Here is a 19,320-nt window from a genome sequence, read left to right on the forward strand (position 1 = left end):
TAGCAGACATTTCAAATGTGTAAAGAATTGAAATTTAGGGCAATCAGTCAAAGAATTGCTAAGAAATACTTCTTTGAAATCATTTTTTCATTCAGGAAATTGGCCAAAAATCATTGTCTGTTTTTCTGTCCTTTGCCAGCCGGTAAGTGCCGATATTTTGTCAAAGTTTAAAAAATAATCACATTTGTTATAAATATAACTTACCGGCATATTTCTTCCATTTCACGCATCCTTTGAAGTCTTTATACCTCAGAATGTCCAGAATCATAAAACGGCGAAATTGTGTGCCCTAAAATCTTTTTTTTTTAAATCTTTATAATTTTTTTTATTTTTTGAAAGAAAAATTATGCCAATCTTAAGTGTACGGAACATCTAGAGAGAACCATTCCCCGCCAAATTTCACAAAGCTTATATCTAAAATACAAGGAGATATTTTTTTTCTGATTTTTTTAAAAAAGGTCTGTTACTTATAAACTTTCAATTTATATCTGTACCAGATAAGCGTGTAATTTCAAAAGAGAAAGTGTAGCAAACATTCTTTAATTTAGCATTATTAAATGTCGTAGTAGTATGTCTCTAGAAAAAATGACAAGTTCTCGTTTTGGCCGTATATATATAATGCGTAAACAAATGATATAAAAACAGTATAGTCTTTTTAAAAGTTATAATAACCATCTATAAGTATCAAAATATTTCTATATTAAACAAACCCAACCATGGACGATACGTCTTTACAAAGTATGGCCTTTTTTGTACTATGGCCGTTTCATCTTCTCGGGGTATGGCCGTGTCATCCTATGGACGTCATGGCAGTATGGCCGTTACGTCCTGCATCGGTTTAATGACTCCAGGGTTGCGTTCAATTTTGTAGCAGCTACATAGATCTTCATAGGGCTATGAAGAATTTTGACTAATGAAAGTGTAGCTAGCCTACCTGCTAAATAGATATAGATATAGATCTATAGATAACAGATATGCTAGCTACACAAATAGAGTCGATGAAACATGTATTGTTTGTAACGGAATGACGCAACTTCGTCTGAATCATGTGTTTAATCTTTTTCACACCAGACAAATGTCCACTGAAATCTCATGTAGAAGGTATTCATGTCAATTCAAAAAATTGTAAGGTTGAAGTAAACAAAATCATATAATGTTTAATCTCAGGTCAATGTCAGATGTAGACTTTATATCTTATTAGATTGCTTTTTTATATGCATGTTTTAAGCTGTGATTTATAGATACTATTCATTGCTTTTCAATTGAATGATCAATTACTTTATTTTATTATCCACACGACAAAGACCCCATGCATTGGAAATAAGTATTTTTGTTTTCATGGGCCTTGTTAGGGTTATGTGTTATCTATGTTAGTTATGGAATTGAGTATATTTATAATCACAACCGTTGCTATATTTTGAGGATTTATGAAGCTGTAAGTTTCTTTATCATAAGTTATTTTTTTGCATTTAGCTTTATCTGAATAACATGATTAAGCAGTATGATAATAATTGAATATGTAATCATGCATGGTAAATATGATTAATACAGAGTTTTTCTTTATTGGTTTAGGTTTCTAGATTTCATACATAAACAATGTACCCAGTCGGAAGACTTTTAAATATATAAAAACATTATTGAATAATCAAAACTTCATAACATTTATCGTTATTTGAATAGTGACATATAAATGCAGACAAAGTACCGTACAAAACGACAAAAAAATAAAGATATTTAAAATATACATCTCTAGATGATAAGAAAAATTACCCAAAGGAAAATCAGAACACCTATTATTGTAACCAAAATACAAAAAGAATAAAAACATCGACCAATACGAAATGCCTCCTTTATAAATAATATATACAATTAAGATATGTTTAGATTCAAGAGACAACTCTCCAACTGAGACGAACTGACAGAATTTACGAAAATAGGCTACCGTACGCCTTCACCAATAAGCAAAGCCCATATCGCATAGTCAGCTATAAAAGTGAATGGCACCAAAATTACTATATAATATAAACAATTCAAACGAGAAAACAAACGGACTGATTTATGTACAAAACAATGAACAAAAAACATATATGATATACAGCAACAAACGACATCCACAGGCTGAATTACAGATTTTTACATTTGAATTTTTTGACTTGGGATATATAGACACATACAGACAATTTGACAAATTGGAATGAATACGAAGCCAGACATAATATGGTCATTATCTTATCATTAACTTAGTAAACATACTCAAAACCAAAGCCATGTCCTATTATGCATTTTTTTTATCCTCTTAAATTAAATCTGCTTAATTATCACAATTAAAAACACTCTATAAATGAGAAATTTTAGAGATATTAAAATACAACATCGATCTGATTCAACGTACATTGTTTACTTGGATATCAATCAATGATAACGTCTCAACGAGTAAGTCTCTTATACGTATGGATATAATAAATCACAATTTAAAAATATTATGAAATAAATCTTTTAATCCGGGAAATGTAAACTTAAAATAAATACGTATAGATATATTTCACTAGGAAAAACATTTACTTCATAGTTCATAGTAGAGTCAAAAATCAAGCGAAAAGATGGCTTAAAGTAAAAAAGGGTACATTTATTTAGTTAGTATAAACAGTATTTCCATTGATTTTTCAGTTGAATGTTGTGTACGAAGTTTTTAGGTCACTGTTCAATCCTCAAATAAATTACATTGTTAATAATCAACCATGTGACTATTTAAAGCTCGTCCAATATTATTTTATTTTCGAAATAAATTTTAACCTTGTACGAGATAACTGCCTGTATTGATCGTAAACTGAGCGATTTTCTCTGTTGAATTGTAAGTATTTTTGTTTTTCAGTTGCATTTTTAACATTTCTACATATATTTAAGTTTTTAACTGAGTATCACTCGTGTTAGCATGCTTTCAAAAAACGATTAGCTGTAAACTTGTTTGTCATTTTGGACTCTGGGGACTTGTCCGATTGGCAATCATACCACATCTTCTGATTTTTATATTTATTTAAATCGTCATAAATAGGTTAAATTGTATAACATACAAAGCCAATTTATGTTATTCTTATAAATGCATAGGAACACGTGATTCATGTAAATACATTTGACAATATCGACCATTTTACTCTGAGCCATTTTACGTTTGTGTTCTCCTAAACTTGTGTTTTCGAGCATATATCAGGAGCACGCGTCGCACACATTGAGCAATATCCCTCAGTGTAGATAGAAGACGAATGGGTCGGTACCTCTTATACTTTTACTGTTATAATTAATTAGTCACGAAGATCATCAAAGACCAAGTAACACTGAAATGGTTGCTATTTTTGCATGGTTTTGATAAAACTTTTTCTTTAGAACTTTAGTTTATAAATGTATAAAGGTGACTGAGGAATAGCAATATGACACTTTCGTCTACTTCTGACCGGCAGTAAAACCCTTGCCAAAGTTGGGCGTCCTTATGTCTGTGCAGGATGTACAAGTACGCAGTCACGTACGGGCAGAATGTTGACGTTAAAACAGATGCCTTGTATAAACGAGAGCACCACGCTCTCTGCACGTTAAAAACCCTTGCAACAACATTTTAAGGTGTCCATAGATTATCTGTTGCGAGAATTTTTTCTGTCATCCAATATACCCTCAGTTTCCACTGGAAACCAAAGTTTTCCCAACATACATCCCGAACGACCCCAAAAACATGTTTATTTATGTATAACCAATGTTTATGGTCTTTGTAACAATCCTGTAATTTTGGATTTTAAACCAATAAAAATATCTTACTGGACGTTAAACAACCGACTTGTAACCAATCAATATAAATGTATATGCACACAAAACTACGGTTCACAACTGTCTCAAGAATGTTTACCTTTGAATATTGGTTGTTTTGTTTGGGGCATGTTGAGATTGATGCTTTGACTGGGTACAAAAGAGGATGTACTTTTAAAATTAGATTTGTTGATCGCTTTTTTTTTTTTTTTTAATAAAAAGCTTATGATTTAAGAAATATTCTACGAACACACACTACAGACATTAGGTTGTTTAAGTCATGAAATGTATACTAGTAGTATTTGTACACCACATTTTTCCTAAACACTGATTTTTCTTACGCTAGATAAATGACCCGGTTTGCTTACTGACAACACAATATGTCCAAAAGCATGTGGCCTTTGCTCTTAACTATAATTAATCACTCAGTATGTAGCGTATCCAAATACATGTTCCAAATAAAAGTTTATAATTATCATGTCACCATCCTTCAAACCTGTGACAGCCTTTTCACTGAATGACAATATAGTTCGTAACTTCATGTGAAAAAGCAGCAAACTATTTCACATTTGTTTTATAAAGAAAATGGAACGAAATGAGAAGGATCAAGACAAAAAATGTCCGGTAGTTACCAATGGCATTGATTCTGATGATGATGACTCAATGGGAGGATGTCCAATGGGACAAAACGGACAGCAACCTAAAATGAATGGAGTGCCAGATTCATACAGAGAATACTTACAGGTAAGGGATTATCTAGACCTTGTAAAAAAAGATAGGTTACCTTTATATTTTTAGTGCTTCAATACCGAAGGATTTGTTTAAGTAATTTTTGTGTTATATTTAAATAAAAAGTAAAATCACAAAAATACTGAACTCCGATGAAAAGTCAATCGTAAAGTCCCTAATTAAATGGCAAACTTTGAACAAGAACTACGAAAGTCAGACTGCTATGGTAAGCCCCATGATATTGATATCAATAAGAAAAAACTTTTTGAACACAAGTATTTTAGGCATTTTCAATTGACTCTTCAAGAGTTTTAATTTTCCAAAGAACTTAAATAAATCGATACGAATGGTTTCTAAACTTTTCTCACGATCATATATGTGCAAACGTGCGTCATAATTGAACAAATTCAGTTTTAAACAGATACAAGTTATAAAAATATAGCTTTCCTCTACTTTAGGTTTCCTTTCCGTTTTATCTTTCGTAGATGTAATTTAAAGCTGCAGCAGTAATATACGCATACACTATTATAATATAAGAACTATGATACTATATGTATATTATATACATGTATATAATAGTTTGTCATTAAAAGGGCTAACAAGCTACATATTATAATATGCACCAGACATTATTTCAACCCCCTAAAATCGATAAAATCAAATAGCAAAAAGTTTAACAAGTTTTAAGGTACAAAATACAAACAATATGAACATACATAATATAATAATTAAAGTACATTATGTTTTTGTAATGTCACTTAAATAAGTCGGTGAATTCTTCATGCTTCATATGCTCTTTTTGTCATAACAACTTTGATATACAGGAATTTTACATAAAATAGTTCTATTTTATAAAGTAATGAATGAGAAAAAGAATAATGCAAACAATGATGACGAGACGGTACCATAGGGACAATCATAAATAATTTAAGATAGGTAGACGAACAACATCTACGAAAGATAAAACAGAAAGGAAACCTAAAGTAGAGGAAAGCTATATTTTTATAACTTGTACAGAAAAACAGTTGAGCACCACGGAGTCCACTAAAATTTGGGATGACAGGGTAAGCAATTTTTGCCCTGCAACCGACATCTGCCGTCGACAAGTAAAAGACTGGTGGCAAAGTTTTGAACAAGGAAAGGAGAATGGGATCGTGAAAACGAAATAAGAACATCTGAGGCAAAGATATTCTTGAAATATGTATGAATGAATCATTTCAAAGGAGTAGGTTCCAAAATATAGCAGTTTTACAAAATTGTTAAAATGTATTTATTGGAAAGTACAATGCGTCTGCTACATATATATGAGCTGTTTTTGACAATACAATGCATGATATATCGGGTACTTAGTATTATTAAGTCATGCTCAATTACTGAAATCTTCACAATTTTAGCACTTTCGTTAAATTTTAGACGGTTTCCGTCTTAAATGAAAGTGGCCGCATTCGTGTTCATTCTTAATATCGAAATATAAGTTGTATTTGATGATAATACATAACATATAAATTATAAAGGTTGAGGATGAACACGGATGCGGCCACTTTCATGTATGACAAAAAACTGTCTGAAAAGTGACCTTTTTAGTTTTCTCGTTTGAATTGTTTTTACATTGTCATACCGGGGCCTTTTATAGCTGACTATGCGGTATGCGGTATGGGCTTTGCTCATTGTTGAAGGCTGTACGATGACCTATAGTTGTTAACGTATGTGTCATTTTGGTTTCTTGTAGACAGTTGTCTCATTGGCAATCATACCACATCTTCTTTTTGAATTTTTTCGGCATTTTTGATAGATTCAAATTGTTATTTGGATGCAGCTGAGTAACTATTGACAAAAACATGCTACATTTGAGAAAAATGACTGTGAAGATTTTACCTATATCTGCCGTCGCCATATTGGGATAGTCGTAATTGCAGTTACGATTATCTCTTTAATACCAGTGAAACTAGGTTAAACCCGCACAATTCTTTATGTGTCTGTCTCAAGTCAGGAACCTTTAACTAAGTGATTGTCGTTTGTTGTTGTGATTTGTTTGTCGTTCATTATTTTATACATTACTTAGGCCATTAGTTTTCTCGTTTGAATTGTTTTACATTTTTCATTTCGCGGCCTTTTATAGCTGACTATGCTGTATGGGCTTTGTTCATTGTTGAAGACCATAAGGTAACCTATAGTTGTTAATTTCTGTGTCATTTGGTCTTTTGCGAAAGGTTGCCACCACTTCTTTTTTATATATCTATCTTATCTTATCTATATATGTATTTCAGCTAGAGAAGTTGTTAAAATGTCAGACAATGTCTAGTTCTATAGCTGGAAAGCCAGTTCACGACGAACACCTGTTTATTATAACTCACCAAGGTAATATAATAGTGCAGAAAGCAGTACTGTAAATTTAAAGGTTATTTTGGGACAATTCAGAACCTATGGTATGTTACATTATACGACAGGTCAACTATTTTACATGAAATTTTGATTTATTTTGGGAGACGACGCAAATTACATGTAAAAATTATACGGTGCAATATTTTATGTTTATGTATGTTAAAAACGGAAAAAATAAATCTCCAAACTTTTACATGAAATACTAAAATGGGACACAAAAAACAAAACTGTAACATTTTAGCAAAAAAAAAAGAATTGTATCTGGGTTCCTTGTACTAATATCAAATAACCATCCCTCATACATTGGGAAAAATATCAATCCACATCTTTGTGCATTTTTTTTAGTTTATACTGTATTTTATTGCCACAAAACAGCAATTATACATTTACAATGCGATTTGATATGCAAACACCTATCAACATTGATATGTATTTTTGAGAAATGTCGAGACAAAACCAACAACAGCATCTACCTTATTCGCGATATTAAGTAAATATTGCGGTTTCACATTACACGATGTTTTTCAGTAATCCTTATTCACGGTCTACAAACATGATTCTATGTTTTTATGCCCCACCTACGATAGTAGAGGGGCATTATGTTTTCTGGTCTGTGCGTCCGTTCGTCCGTCCGTTCGTCCGTCCGTCCGTCCGTTCGTCCGTCCGTCCGTCCGTCCGTCCGTCTGTCTGTCTGTTCGTCCGTCTGTCCCGCTTCAGGTTAAAGTTTTTGGTCAAGGTAGTTTTTGATGAAGTTGAAGTCCAATTGACTTCAAACTTGGTACACATGTTCCCTATGATATGATCTTTTTAATTTTAATGCCAAATTAGAGATTTTACCCGAATTTCACGGTCCACTGAACATAGAAAATGATAGTGCGAGTGGGGCATTCGTGTACTGAGGACACATTCTTGTTTTTTATACATCAGTTTGCAATTTGAAAAAAAACTGATTTAATGACAAATTATAAATCAGTGAAATAACTGAAGGACCATGCAGATGGTGCAGAGCTTCAAAATTTTCGACATAAATTATAGATTAAAATGAGTTAAACTTTTTTTTTTTACAAAAAAGAGTGAGTTTGATTCGATATATCCAATAGAGAACAGAATGACAATTACGTAATATATTTTGAATGTATAATATATTTTAAATCAACTTTATTTCAGCATATGAACTATGGTTCAAACAGATTTTATTTGAAGTAGATTCTGTCAGAGAAAGTTTCATGATGCCAGTAAGTATCTTTTATGATTGTGGACCAATTGGTGGTTTTAGCATAAGAAAAACCTGCTCTATTTATCAGCTTAACTTGAATTTAACTAAGTTGTCAGTAGCATTAAGTTCTTTGTGACATTCATATAGTAAGTGCTGATTTTAATATTATAACTCTTGTTTATATATTTGATTAACACAAGTTAGAAGAGGAAGCCTTCACTGATACATAAAATGATATGTATGCTAATATTTAACAAAATTTAACCGAAATAAACATGTAAGACACTATTAAACGAGAACAAAACAAGACTAATTATTGTTTTTATAGGTATTGGATGAAAACCAGATGTTGAAGATTGTCAACAGACTGAGTAGGGTTGTACTCATCCTAAAGGTCAGTCTGACTATATAATTACACAACCAAACAATGAAATAAATGCTATCCACGATTGCCAAATCTGTTATTACACCTTTCCACTATCTACTGATAAGCCCGCCCCCCTTAGCAACACATGGCAACCCAGCATCTTAGGTCAAGCTAATCAACAAAATGGCGGTTATTATGAACAATGGATAACAGGATCATGGATAATAACAAAGTAAAGAAAATGTTATAAAAAATATAAAGAAGAGCAATATATATATGTTTTTGTGTTAAAATATGATAAAATGGTTACTCCTCAAGAGTTGATGAAATGATTTCATCTAATAAGTTGACTCTGTTTTCTATCATATCAAAATGATCTAATAAAAAAAATGTATTCAGTTTAAAAATCATCAAAATCTACAACAAATGAATATAAAAATAAGAATGATGATGCATCACTTTTTTCTTTGTTTTTCCAGTTAATGGTCGACCAGTTTATGATTTTAGAATCAATGACGCCACTGGATTTTTTGGAGTTCAGGTAAATATGATTAAATAATTCTATTTGAGAAATAAAACCGAGAAAACACATAATTTTAAGATATGATCAGATACAAATAACAGAATGAAAACATTGTGCGATAAACGGGACACAGGTTTCGCTCCATTTGAACTATAGCAAATATAAATAGCATGGTCACTTTTGATTTTTTTCCGACCGGCAGTCGATCCTTACCAAAGTGGGGCGTCAGTTTAGTTGTATTAAATGAATAAATACGCAGTCCGAACATAATGGGATGTTATATATGGGACATCATGCAAAAAGTGTGTCAGGCTCTCTGCACGTTCAGAACCCTTGCAAGAACTCTATGACTGTATGAGGGGTATGTAGTTGGACTGTTTAAAGAATAACATTTGTGTCCCTATCCAGAAAACCTGCATTTTCCAGTGGTAGTTCAATGTCACCCCTGTCGGGCCGAACGGCGATCCCAATTAAAGGACTTCTATAGTATAATCATTATTATTAAAAAGAAGATAGAAGAAGATTAGACAACTCTCCACAAGAGACCAAAAGTCACAGAAATTAACTTTAGGTCATCGTACGGCCTTCAACAATGATCAATTGGACCAGGGCTTTGATCAGATCAAAGCCCTGGCCTAATCATTTATCTGTTTTCGTCCTGAACATGTAGATAGAAGAAGATGTGATATGAGTGCCAACTCTCCATCCAAGTCAAAATATATTAAAGTAAACCATTATAGATCAAAGTACGGTGAAATACTTGCAATTGAATTATTAAAGTAAATACCAATCGATCAACCATGTGTTTTCGCTCCGTTTTATTTTCTTTCTATATTGTCGAAATTATGATTTTATGAGTTCTGAACATGTTGAAAATACTGTTGTCTCTAATTTTGTACACATGACTTTTTTCAGACTGGCTTTCCTGATATGTGTATTAAAATTAGCCACAGTTAGCCAGAAGAGTTCCAATGTAACGTTCTCAGTGTCTGCATCATTCTATTAAAAGTTTAAACATATCTATTCAAACTAAGTGGATTGGGAAACAAGTTATTGCAACGTATATTAATCCCTTTCCCCTATGTGGGTGCGAGTGCTGCCTTGTAGCGGCACTAGCGTACTTTTTTTCGAAATCTAAAATGGTCTCTTTTACATGCAAAAGTTATCATGGCTCTCTCTTAACACAGATCAGCTATTTATCGTCCCCTTCCGACGGACTATCATCGTTTCCCCAAGACCATACTCGCAAATGATGTCAAGGGAGGACCGAACCTTCAGTCCCTGAATTTTTCATCCCAGAGCGGGGATCGAACCAGTAACATTTGTGTTAGTAGTCCGATGCACTTACCAATCCACCTCGGCTCTATAATTATTAGATTGATATTGTTGATTATCAAGTAACACTTTGATGTTTTAACAGGCAGCATTTGTCTTCAGCCTCTGGATTTCAAAGTCTACAGTTTAGATTGATGGAAAATAAACTTGGAATAAAGGAGGTAAAGTTACATGATTTTAATTTTATCACCGAATGACATTGTATACTGATTAACATTTATTCAGCTTGTGTTTTTTTTTGTGTTTTTATGTTTGATGGTATTTTATGAGAGGCTCATGTTTTGTTTTTATATCTAGCTGTGTTACTTAGACCTTTGATAATAAGTTTTATAGTTAGCTGCGTTATACCGTTGAGATTAAAGATTTATTATTATACTATCATGGTTTATTATTGATGACAAAAGAAGAATTTCTTCAAGTCGAATTAAGAATAGCTCTCATCATTATGTCATGTTGCAGTTATAGAGCGAGCAATATTTCCCCTTGTTTCATATATATACAATGCATACCATCTTATATGTTGTAAGAAGTTGTCCATACTAGGGGGCGACGAATGGGACTTGCACTTTTTGTAATCGAAATCAATTTTGTGTACACAAAATTCAATTCTGTCATATCAAAATCATTTTTGTCTTACAAAACTATGTGATATAGACTTGTTTTATGAGAAATTCAATTTTGAAATGACAAAATTCATTTCTGAAACAGGTATGCAAATATAACAAAATTGAATGTTGTTACCTGATATGGAAATTAAAACACAAAAGTCAATTTTGTGATACAAAATTGAATTTGTACGCAATTAACATGTTGCTTAAAATAGCATCCAGTGATTTTGTAATTAAAATTATTTTTTGTGTAGACAAAATTGAGTTTTGTTAGACAGAAGTGAAAATTCATTACACAAAATTGACTTTTGTGACAGAAGTCAATTTTGTGTTTATTTTTGTGTAGACAAAATTCACTTTTTGTGACAAAAATGACTTTTGTTGACACAAAATTTACTTTTGTGGCACAAAAAACTAAATTTTGTCTACACAAGAAAATCCGACAAAATTTCAGTTTTGTATGCAAATTAGTTCACAGAATCCAAACTAAACTAATTTGAATACACAATTGACTTTTGTCGCCCAATTTTCAAATTAGGTAACAAAAGTAAAGTCTGTGTTACAAAAAGGAATTTTGTCATGACAAAAGTAACTTTTGTCCACTGAAAGATAATTTTGTATGACAAAATTTAAATTTGTAGTATGCTACAAATTTTGTTAAACTGAACTCATTTTTGTTGAACAAAACTCATTTTTGTCCGTACAAAATTGAATTTCGAGTACAAAACCACTAGAGTCCCATTCGGCGCCCCATACAAACAGGGTTTTATTTTGTGAACGAACATTGTAAGGTGCACGAATGCCATGTTCAGAAAGGCTGGTCAAATCTATACCTTTTAACAATTATATCCTTATATTATTCAATTTAATTTCTATTCCTTGCCACAAAAGTAAGGTGACACGGTTTCATGCTTGTGTGTCCGTCCGTCCATCCGTCCGTCATGGACAATTCAGGTTATAGTTTGATGCTGATTCAAAGTAATTTCAAGTGTTTTACTAATTAGGAGTTTGACCTATATTTCACAGTTTACTCAATGAAAATTTTTATGTCGCATATATACTATTATCTATATGAAATTTGAATTTAAAGCCAAATTTGAAGGGAAATATGTTAAGACAACTTTATTTCGCAAAGCAATGAAAATGAAAGATATCACAACCAAAGGAACGTATATGCATTGTTTTATTGCAGGAAAATCGAGTAAAGTATAATCAACAGCACTACATGAAAGTTTTTAAGGACGAAGAATCTAAACAAATGTTAGCAGACTCAATTACATCGCCTCCGTTACTTACGTTACTTGAGGTACAAATAGTCGAACTAATTTGTTTTTATTTATTTCTATTTTATGCTTTATGACAAAATACCAATCATTATTCAATGAGATGTAAAGTATTAGTTAACAACTTAGTTAAAATGTAATAATGATAGCTGTCGAGGAAATTGTTATCAAAGAAAAGATTATTCCTGAATTAAGATAATAGCTGTATGATTAAGAATAAGGCAATCTTTCAAAAAGACACACATCTACAAACTAATCCATCACACACAGATTATACAGCGGACGACATATTTATTTCTATGTATGTACAAAGTTAAGCTATGACGTTAGATATGTATAAATTATAAATAAATGAAGATGTGCGGTAAACATCCGGTATACATCTATCAATTAAGGAATGGCTGTAATATTTTTTCTGTCTATGAAGAAATAACATAAAAAATTTGGTGCACACTGAATAACGCGCGTAGCGGGTTATTTAACAGCGTTCACCACATTTTTTATGTTATTTCGAATAGACAGAAAAAATAAGACAGTCATTTCTTATAACTGAATTCTAAATTCCATTTTAACCGTAGAAAACCTTAAAAAAAACGTTGATGACGTCACGGTCACATGACTAAATTATGTCTATGGTCTGATAACAAAATAACGTCAGCCAATCAGAAGACGCGTTACATCCAAAATTAGATTATACAGAAATGTAACGAACTTTCAAAACGTATTATAATAATTTTCGTATTTACAGTAAGTGAGTAATTAGTTTATTACGTATTTACAACTCTATTAATACCGATTGGGGGCTTGAGGATGAAAAAAAAAAAAAAATGAAAAAAAAAAAAAAAAAAATGAAATAAATTCTTACAATGATTTGCATATTGTACGTTTTCCTTTTTATTTCAAATATATAAGTGTCGTAGTTCTCTTATATTTGATACGTTTCCACAGTTTTAGTTTGTAACCGGGATTTGTTTTTTCTCTATCGATTTATGAATTTTGAACAGCGGTATACTACTGTTGCCTTTATATAATACATTTGATTGTATTATAAAACAGTGCCATCTGATTTGGTGTTACTGCCTTGTATACATCACAGTAATAATGTTTTATCAGCTTCTGTCAAAGTTTTACAAAGCTTTTTTTCATATTTAAGAAATGGCTAGAACGGACTCCAGGATTAACTGACCATGAAAAGGCCGACTTCAACTTCTGGGAAAGATATAAAACAGCAGTATACCAGTGGATTGAAAACGACTGGCATACACCATACATGGTAAAATTAAGGGCACAGCGGGAATTAACCATCAATTCTATCTTCTTCTATATCATTATCGTTATTTACATTTTCTAGCTTAAGGTCGAAATGCATGTACGCTGTAACTCTTTACTTATGGACTTTTGCAAATAAAACATATATACATTGCATTCCGTATTCACAGAAAATTGTTTTAAATAAAAATAATTGAAAAAAAAAATAATAAGAATTCTTGTGTGAGTCACCATATAAGTTCTTCAAAATATTAGAAAAAACTACGAATTATAGCTACTGAAATCAATAAGTATCCATGATTAACGAGCAATGTACATAAAATAAACTAATATAATATTTACAAATTTAACCCATGCGTATAAATGACATTTGGTATACAAGAACCATATTGCTTATGAACATAATGAATTACCGTGGTTAATAAAACGCATTAAACTTTTTTTAAAGGAAGAGACAGATCCGAAACAAAAGGAAATTTTGCTTGCTGAATACAACAAACAAAAGGTGAGGATCTGTTTATAAGTTGAAAATTTCATTTTCCTCTTATTTGTCATTTGCCATTTATGATCATATGTGAAACCTTGTTTTGATAAATAACATTTCCTAGCAGTGTAAAACATTCATTTAAATAATTTTTCAGAACAAATTATCTAAACCCTTAAAACTTTTCAATCTTAATTATATTTGAAAACAAATTAGTTTTAATTTAGTTTAATTTGAAACAATTGGTTTTGCATGTTTTACTTACTGTTACCAAGGTTGTTGAGACATTGCGAATTTGCTGATACATTGTGTATTTGTTGAAACATTGTATTATTGTTGAAACATTGTGTATTTTATGGAGACATTCTGAATATGTTGAGACGTTGTGTATTTGTTTAGACATTGTGTATTTTTTTCTTGTAGGACTCGTTTGAATCCATTTTTACAGCTGAAAAATACAACGTCTATGTAGAGAGGGGTAAATACTTGCTCACGTGTATTTGATTTTTTTTATCCCTCATTACTAAATATTGACTGGCAAACCATAATCTTTAAACACGATTACTTAGATACATTTCATTTAAGAATTTAACAAATTTAATCTAATGTAAATTAATAATTTTTTATATAACAACTATATATATATTTATCATATACTTAGCATTGATATGATAGCTTTTGCATATATGTAATGAGCGAAAGTACACAAGCCATAATTTTCCTCTCGGGCTGATAACCCATATCAGGTGCATCTCGTGCACAAAACTCATAATAGTGCCTCTCATGCAAGATACTTCCGGTGTTTCCGTTATCGGTTGTTTACTTCTCCATTGTGACGTCAGATATTTTTTATGACGACGTCAAAATTTACGGGAACTTATATGGGGATAGTTTAGTGCTTGTTAATAAATGCTATTGACAATAATGAATCATTTTATAGTACAACAACCATGGAGTTATAATGATCATAAAACTCTTTCAAAATTTTCAATGTTTCAAAATGCCTCTATAGGAAATGTTACCATAAATATATATGAAGGTAGTGATGCTGTTGTTGGACAATTATAGTATATTTGATTCATAATTTAACTTCTTTATACATTTTTTGACTGTTTTAGTTATTGCATTTGTCTATTTGCCTTAGATAAAACTATTGTCGGAAGTATATGATAACGCGATTAATACATGGCCTTTTCCATATCAGCCTGGGTATCATCCCTCGACCCATATCAGCACCTCGACTCCGTCTCGGGCTGATATGGGGTCTCAGGATGATACCCAAACTGATATGGAAAAGGCCATGTATTAATCTCTATATATATATTTGATATGAATACATTTTCCCACCTGAATACACTGGATCAACTATTACAATATGCTTTCTATTTGTTAGGCGAAAGGAGAATAAACCATAAGGCATTCCAGGGTGCACTGATGATATCGCTGTATCGAGATGAACCGAGATTCAACCAACCATTCCAGATGATAACTCTGTTGATGGATATAGATTCTCTCATAACTAAGTGGCGCTGTAAGTATAATGTATATCATGCAATGGAAGAAGGGTTGGAGATATCAATCATGGGAGGACAAAGTCGAAGATCTCGAGGAAATAAAACCAACGAAATAAATGCAACAAACAAATAACAACAGCAAGACGCTGCATAGAAAACTAAAGACCTCAAGCAACACGAGCTCCAAAAAAAAAAAAAAAAACCAACATCAAAACAAAACAAAATATAGAAAAATAAAAAAATAAAAAAAACCCCAAAAACGTGGCTGATCTCGTGTGCCCCGAAAGGTAGAATACTAAAGTAGATACTTTTTAACATTCGGTGATGTTACAATCGAGGACAAGAGAACATGATCATGACTACAACAATGGAACATACCTGTGGGCATTTGTTACACAGATTTTCTATAACGGTCAATAAATAAAAAGTTCTACGATATAACATTGTAAATTAAAGAACACAATCAATATTTTGTTCAAATATGATTTTGTTTTCTTAATCAAATTACTATGTATATCTATTTAAGTCATTCCTATTTAAAATTATCTCTTTCATATTTTTTATTTATGCTTTCAAAATTTTTACTCGCACATAGCGTATGAAATCATATTTCTGTTTTTGTTTGTTATAGATAATCACGTTATGATGGTTCAGCGCATGATCGGAAGTAAAATAGGAACAGGTGGATCTTCTGGTTACCATTACTTACGGTCTACCATAAGGTATGAAAAACACGAAAAAAAAGAAGTTTAAATCAATTTTGTTATGTACATGTTGTTCTCATACTGGCAATTGCTCTTCAAGATATTGGATTTACAAATCTATAAAATTTGACATCTTCTAGCAGAAAGAAGTAAATAACAAAAATACCGAACTCCGAGGAAAATTCAAACGAATAGTCCGTAGTCAAATGGCAAAATCAAAACCTCTAACACATCAAACTAATGGATAACAACTGTCATATTCCTGTCTTGGTACAGGCATTGTTGTACGTGGACAATGGCAGATCAAGCAGTGTATCCTTCTCAATTGAAATAAAATTATGTGCTTTTAGATCTAATGGTAACACTGTTATGAGATTTAATTCAATTCTATTACTTGTATTATAGACAATTAAATAGTAAGATTTGTATAAAAGAAAGGAAAAAAAATACTGTGTAAATTTGGTGCGATCAAAGCAGTTCTCTGGATATAATCAACAAGAACGTTCAGCAACAAAATTTTGAAAGATTAGAAGTACATGCATATTTGAATAGCTCTATTACCATAGGTTTACTACCAAAGCTCACTGATCAGTTTTATTTTTTTCACATCAAATGTTGTCAGCTGAGAGAAATTGCTAAGCCGTTTCCTCCTCAAACATTTCATATGTTTGTAAATATTATCAGGTGTGTCTATGTAACAACCCAATATTCGAATTTTACACCAATAATATAGTTTGATTTGATTAATATATGTATTGATGTTATCTGCTAATTGGTCAGGTTGTTGTTTTTTTGACACATTCCTCATTTCCATTCTCAATTTTATTTATTATGTTTTTTGTTTTCAGTGATCGATACAAAGTGTTTGTTGATCTGTTTAATTTGTCGACATTCCTTATTCCACGTCAATACATTCCACCACTTACAAGAAGTATGAAGAGGACCCTCAGTACAGTGTCCACTTCACGTCTACCAGAAACTGATGAATTAAGTGATGTCACCGACCAGTTGGATAAACAAACATTTGGATCGAGTCCTCGTCAGATGACTGGAACAAGTCCACGTACTAGACCTGTATTTTTCACATAAAAGACGTACTTTGAAAGTTATCTCTATGTTTTAAAGAGAACACACAGAAAGTTATATTTTTTTAAAAGAATAAACAATAATCCTGATTATACATAAATCATTAGTTCACTCATATTTCAAGCAGATTGTTATATGTTTAATATTTTATGTCAAGGAGACTTGAATGTTTTAGTCAATACGGTTTTGTAAAAAGCAGTTGAAATAAATGGTCATATATGTTCCATATATTGCATTAAAGTCGATGATATATTTTTATTTTTTATTTTTTTTAAATACAAAAAAAATGATAGGATGAGCATATTGTTCAGCAATGAAATTATAAATTTTATCTGTTACATTAAAATGTTATGTAAAAATTATATTGTAACGGTAATAAAACGTTTCAAAAAGACGAATGTTGTGATATTTTGTAATCTAAGCCAAGATCAATAATATCCTTTATGATATATTAATTTTCGTTACATGTGTACGTTACTGCCTTTTATAAAAGCAATTTTATATATAAAAGTAGTAACGGAGGATAACAGATAAGTTAGTAATGCTAGTACATGTCAGACAAAATTCTAAATATTTTGTAGGTCGATCTCATAAAATATTTTTTTTTTGTCTGACATGTACTAGCATTACTAACTTATCTGTTATCATCCGTTACTACTTTTATATATTAAATTGCTTTTATAAAAGGCAGTAACGTACACATGTAACGAAAATTAATATATCATAAAGGATATTATTGATCTTGGCATTTAACTTTAAAAAAGGGGGGTATGTTTTTTTTGTACGAGGCACACACCTTTATCGATCAAATATTTTTTTTCAAATTTTTACACAATAAGGTATGGTGAAATCTGGATTTAGAATATTTTTTTTCTGTCATCTGTTTGATCATAATGTTATTTCGTCCATCAAAATGGGGATCAGATTATTTTTTAAAGGAAAAAAACATAACTTCCTTGAAGTTTTTTGATCGTTCCTTCAGACTTTAGTCTCTAGAAAATAATAACTTAGACTTTGCTTTAATAATATTAAATGATATTTCCCCTCTAGATTAAACAATGATTAAATGGCAATAATACTGGAGACGAACAGATAAAAAACTGAAGCATATAATTTCCATTGAATTCTTAAAATAAAGCAACAAATGCATTTCAGCATCAATAAAGAATGTTCAGTCTATAAATAAATACAAACGAAAATCAAATTATTCTTCGATCAACTATTTGTAACCCTCTAAAGTAAACGAACAAACATAAATCAAAGCTGCCACATTGTTTCTCATTTATAATTTTGTAGTTAATGTGGTATCCTCAGTTTTGACACGTTTGTGAACTGGATTAGTTTCAGTTAAATCGGTTTATGACGGTATAAAAAAGTAAAGTAAAACATAAATATCGAACTCCGAGGAAATTTCAATACGGAAAGTACGTAGTCCAATGTCAAAATCAGAAGCTCAAGCACATCAAGCGAGTGGATAACTTTCATATTCCTGACTTGATAAAGGCATAGTAGAAAACGATGGTTTAAACCAAGTTTAATAGCTAGCTTAACCTCTCATTTGTATCACTGTCGCATAATTGCATTATATATTGACAAAGGTGTGTGAAAAAACCCAAACAAACATAATAGATTATAATGTCAAAAATATGGGTACAGCAGTCAACATTGGTTTATAATCTAAATAGCAATAAAAACAAACATATATATACCGTGGTTTTACACTAGTAATTTTGGGGCCCTTTATAATAGCTTGTTGTTCGGTGTGAGCCAAGGCTCCGTGTTGAAGGCCGTACATTGACCTATAATGGTTTACTTTTATAAATTGTTATTTGAATGGAGACTTGTCTCATTGGCACTCATACCAGATCTTCCTATATCTATATAACAAACAAACACAAAAAGGCATATAACAGACAATGCACATTAGTAAAGATTTTAAGAATACAAACAATATACTATAGCACTATAACACAATGACGTGATGTACACATACAGAGCCATGTCATATGACATATGTAACAAAGAAAC

At 31.4% G+C, this 19,320-nt stretch overlaps 1 protein-coding gene across 2 annotated transcripts; it reads left to right on the forward strand.

Moving 5' to 3' along the window:
• Positions 1–1,359: 1,359 nt before the first annotated feature.
• Positions 1,360–17,686, forward strand: LOC139485049 (tryptophan 2,3-dioxygenase-like). 2 transcript variants are annotated; one of them, XM_071269162.1, is made up of 14 exons: positions 1,360–1,435; positions 4,375–4,536; positions 6,789–6,879; positions 8,071–8,138; positions 8,448–8,513; positions 8,966–9,027; positions 10,430–10,505; positions 12,145–12,258; positions 13,389–13,508; positions 13,953–14,009; positions 14,412–14,466; positions 15,382–15,519; positions 16,134–16,224; positions 17,055–17,686. In XM_071269162.1, the coding sequence occupies exons 2-14, from the start codon at positions 4,378–4,380 to the stop codon at positions 17,293–17,295; spliced, it is 1,338 nt and encodes a 445-aa protein (XP_071125263.1). In that variant the 5' UTR covers positions 1,360–1,435; positions 4,375–4,377; the 3' UTR covers positions 17,296–17,686. The 2 variants fall into 2 exon arrangements, with proteins under 2 accessions (XP_071125263.1, XP_071125262.1); XM_071269161.1 differs by lacking the exon at positions 1,360–1,435 and adding an exon at positions 2,666–2,851.
• Positions 17,687–19,320: the final 1,634 nt, after the last annotated feature.

This window comes from Mytilus edulis, chromosome 8, assembly GCF_963676685.1.
Source record: "Mytilus edulis chromosome 8, xbMytEdul2.2, whole genome shotgun sequence".
Taxonomy (NCBI): Eukaryota; Metazoa; Mollusca; class Bivalvia; order Mytilida; family Mytilidae; genus Mytilus; species Mytilus edulis.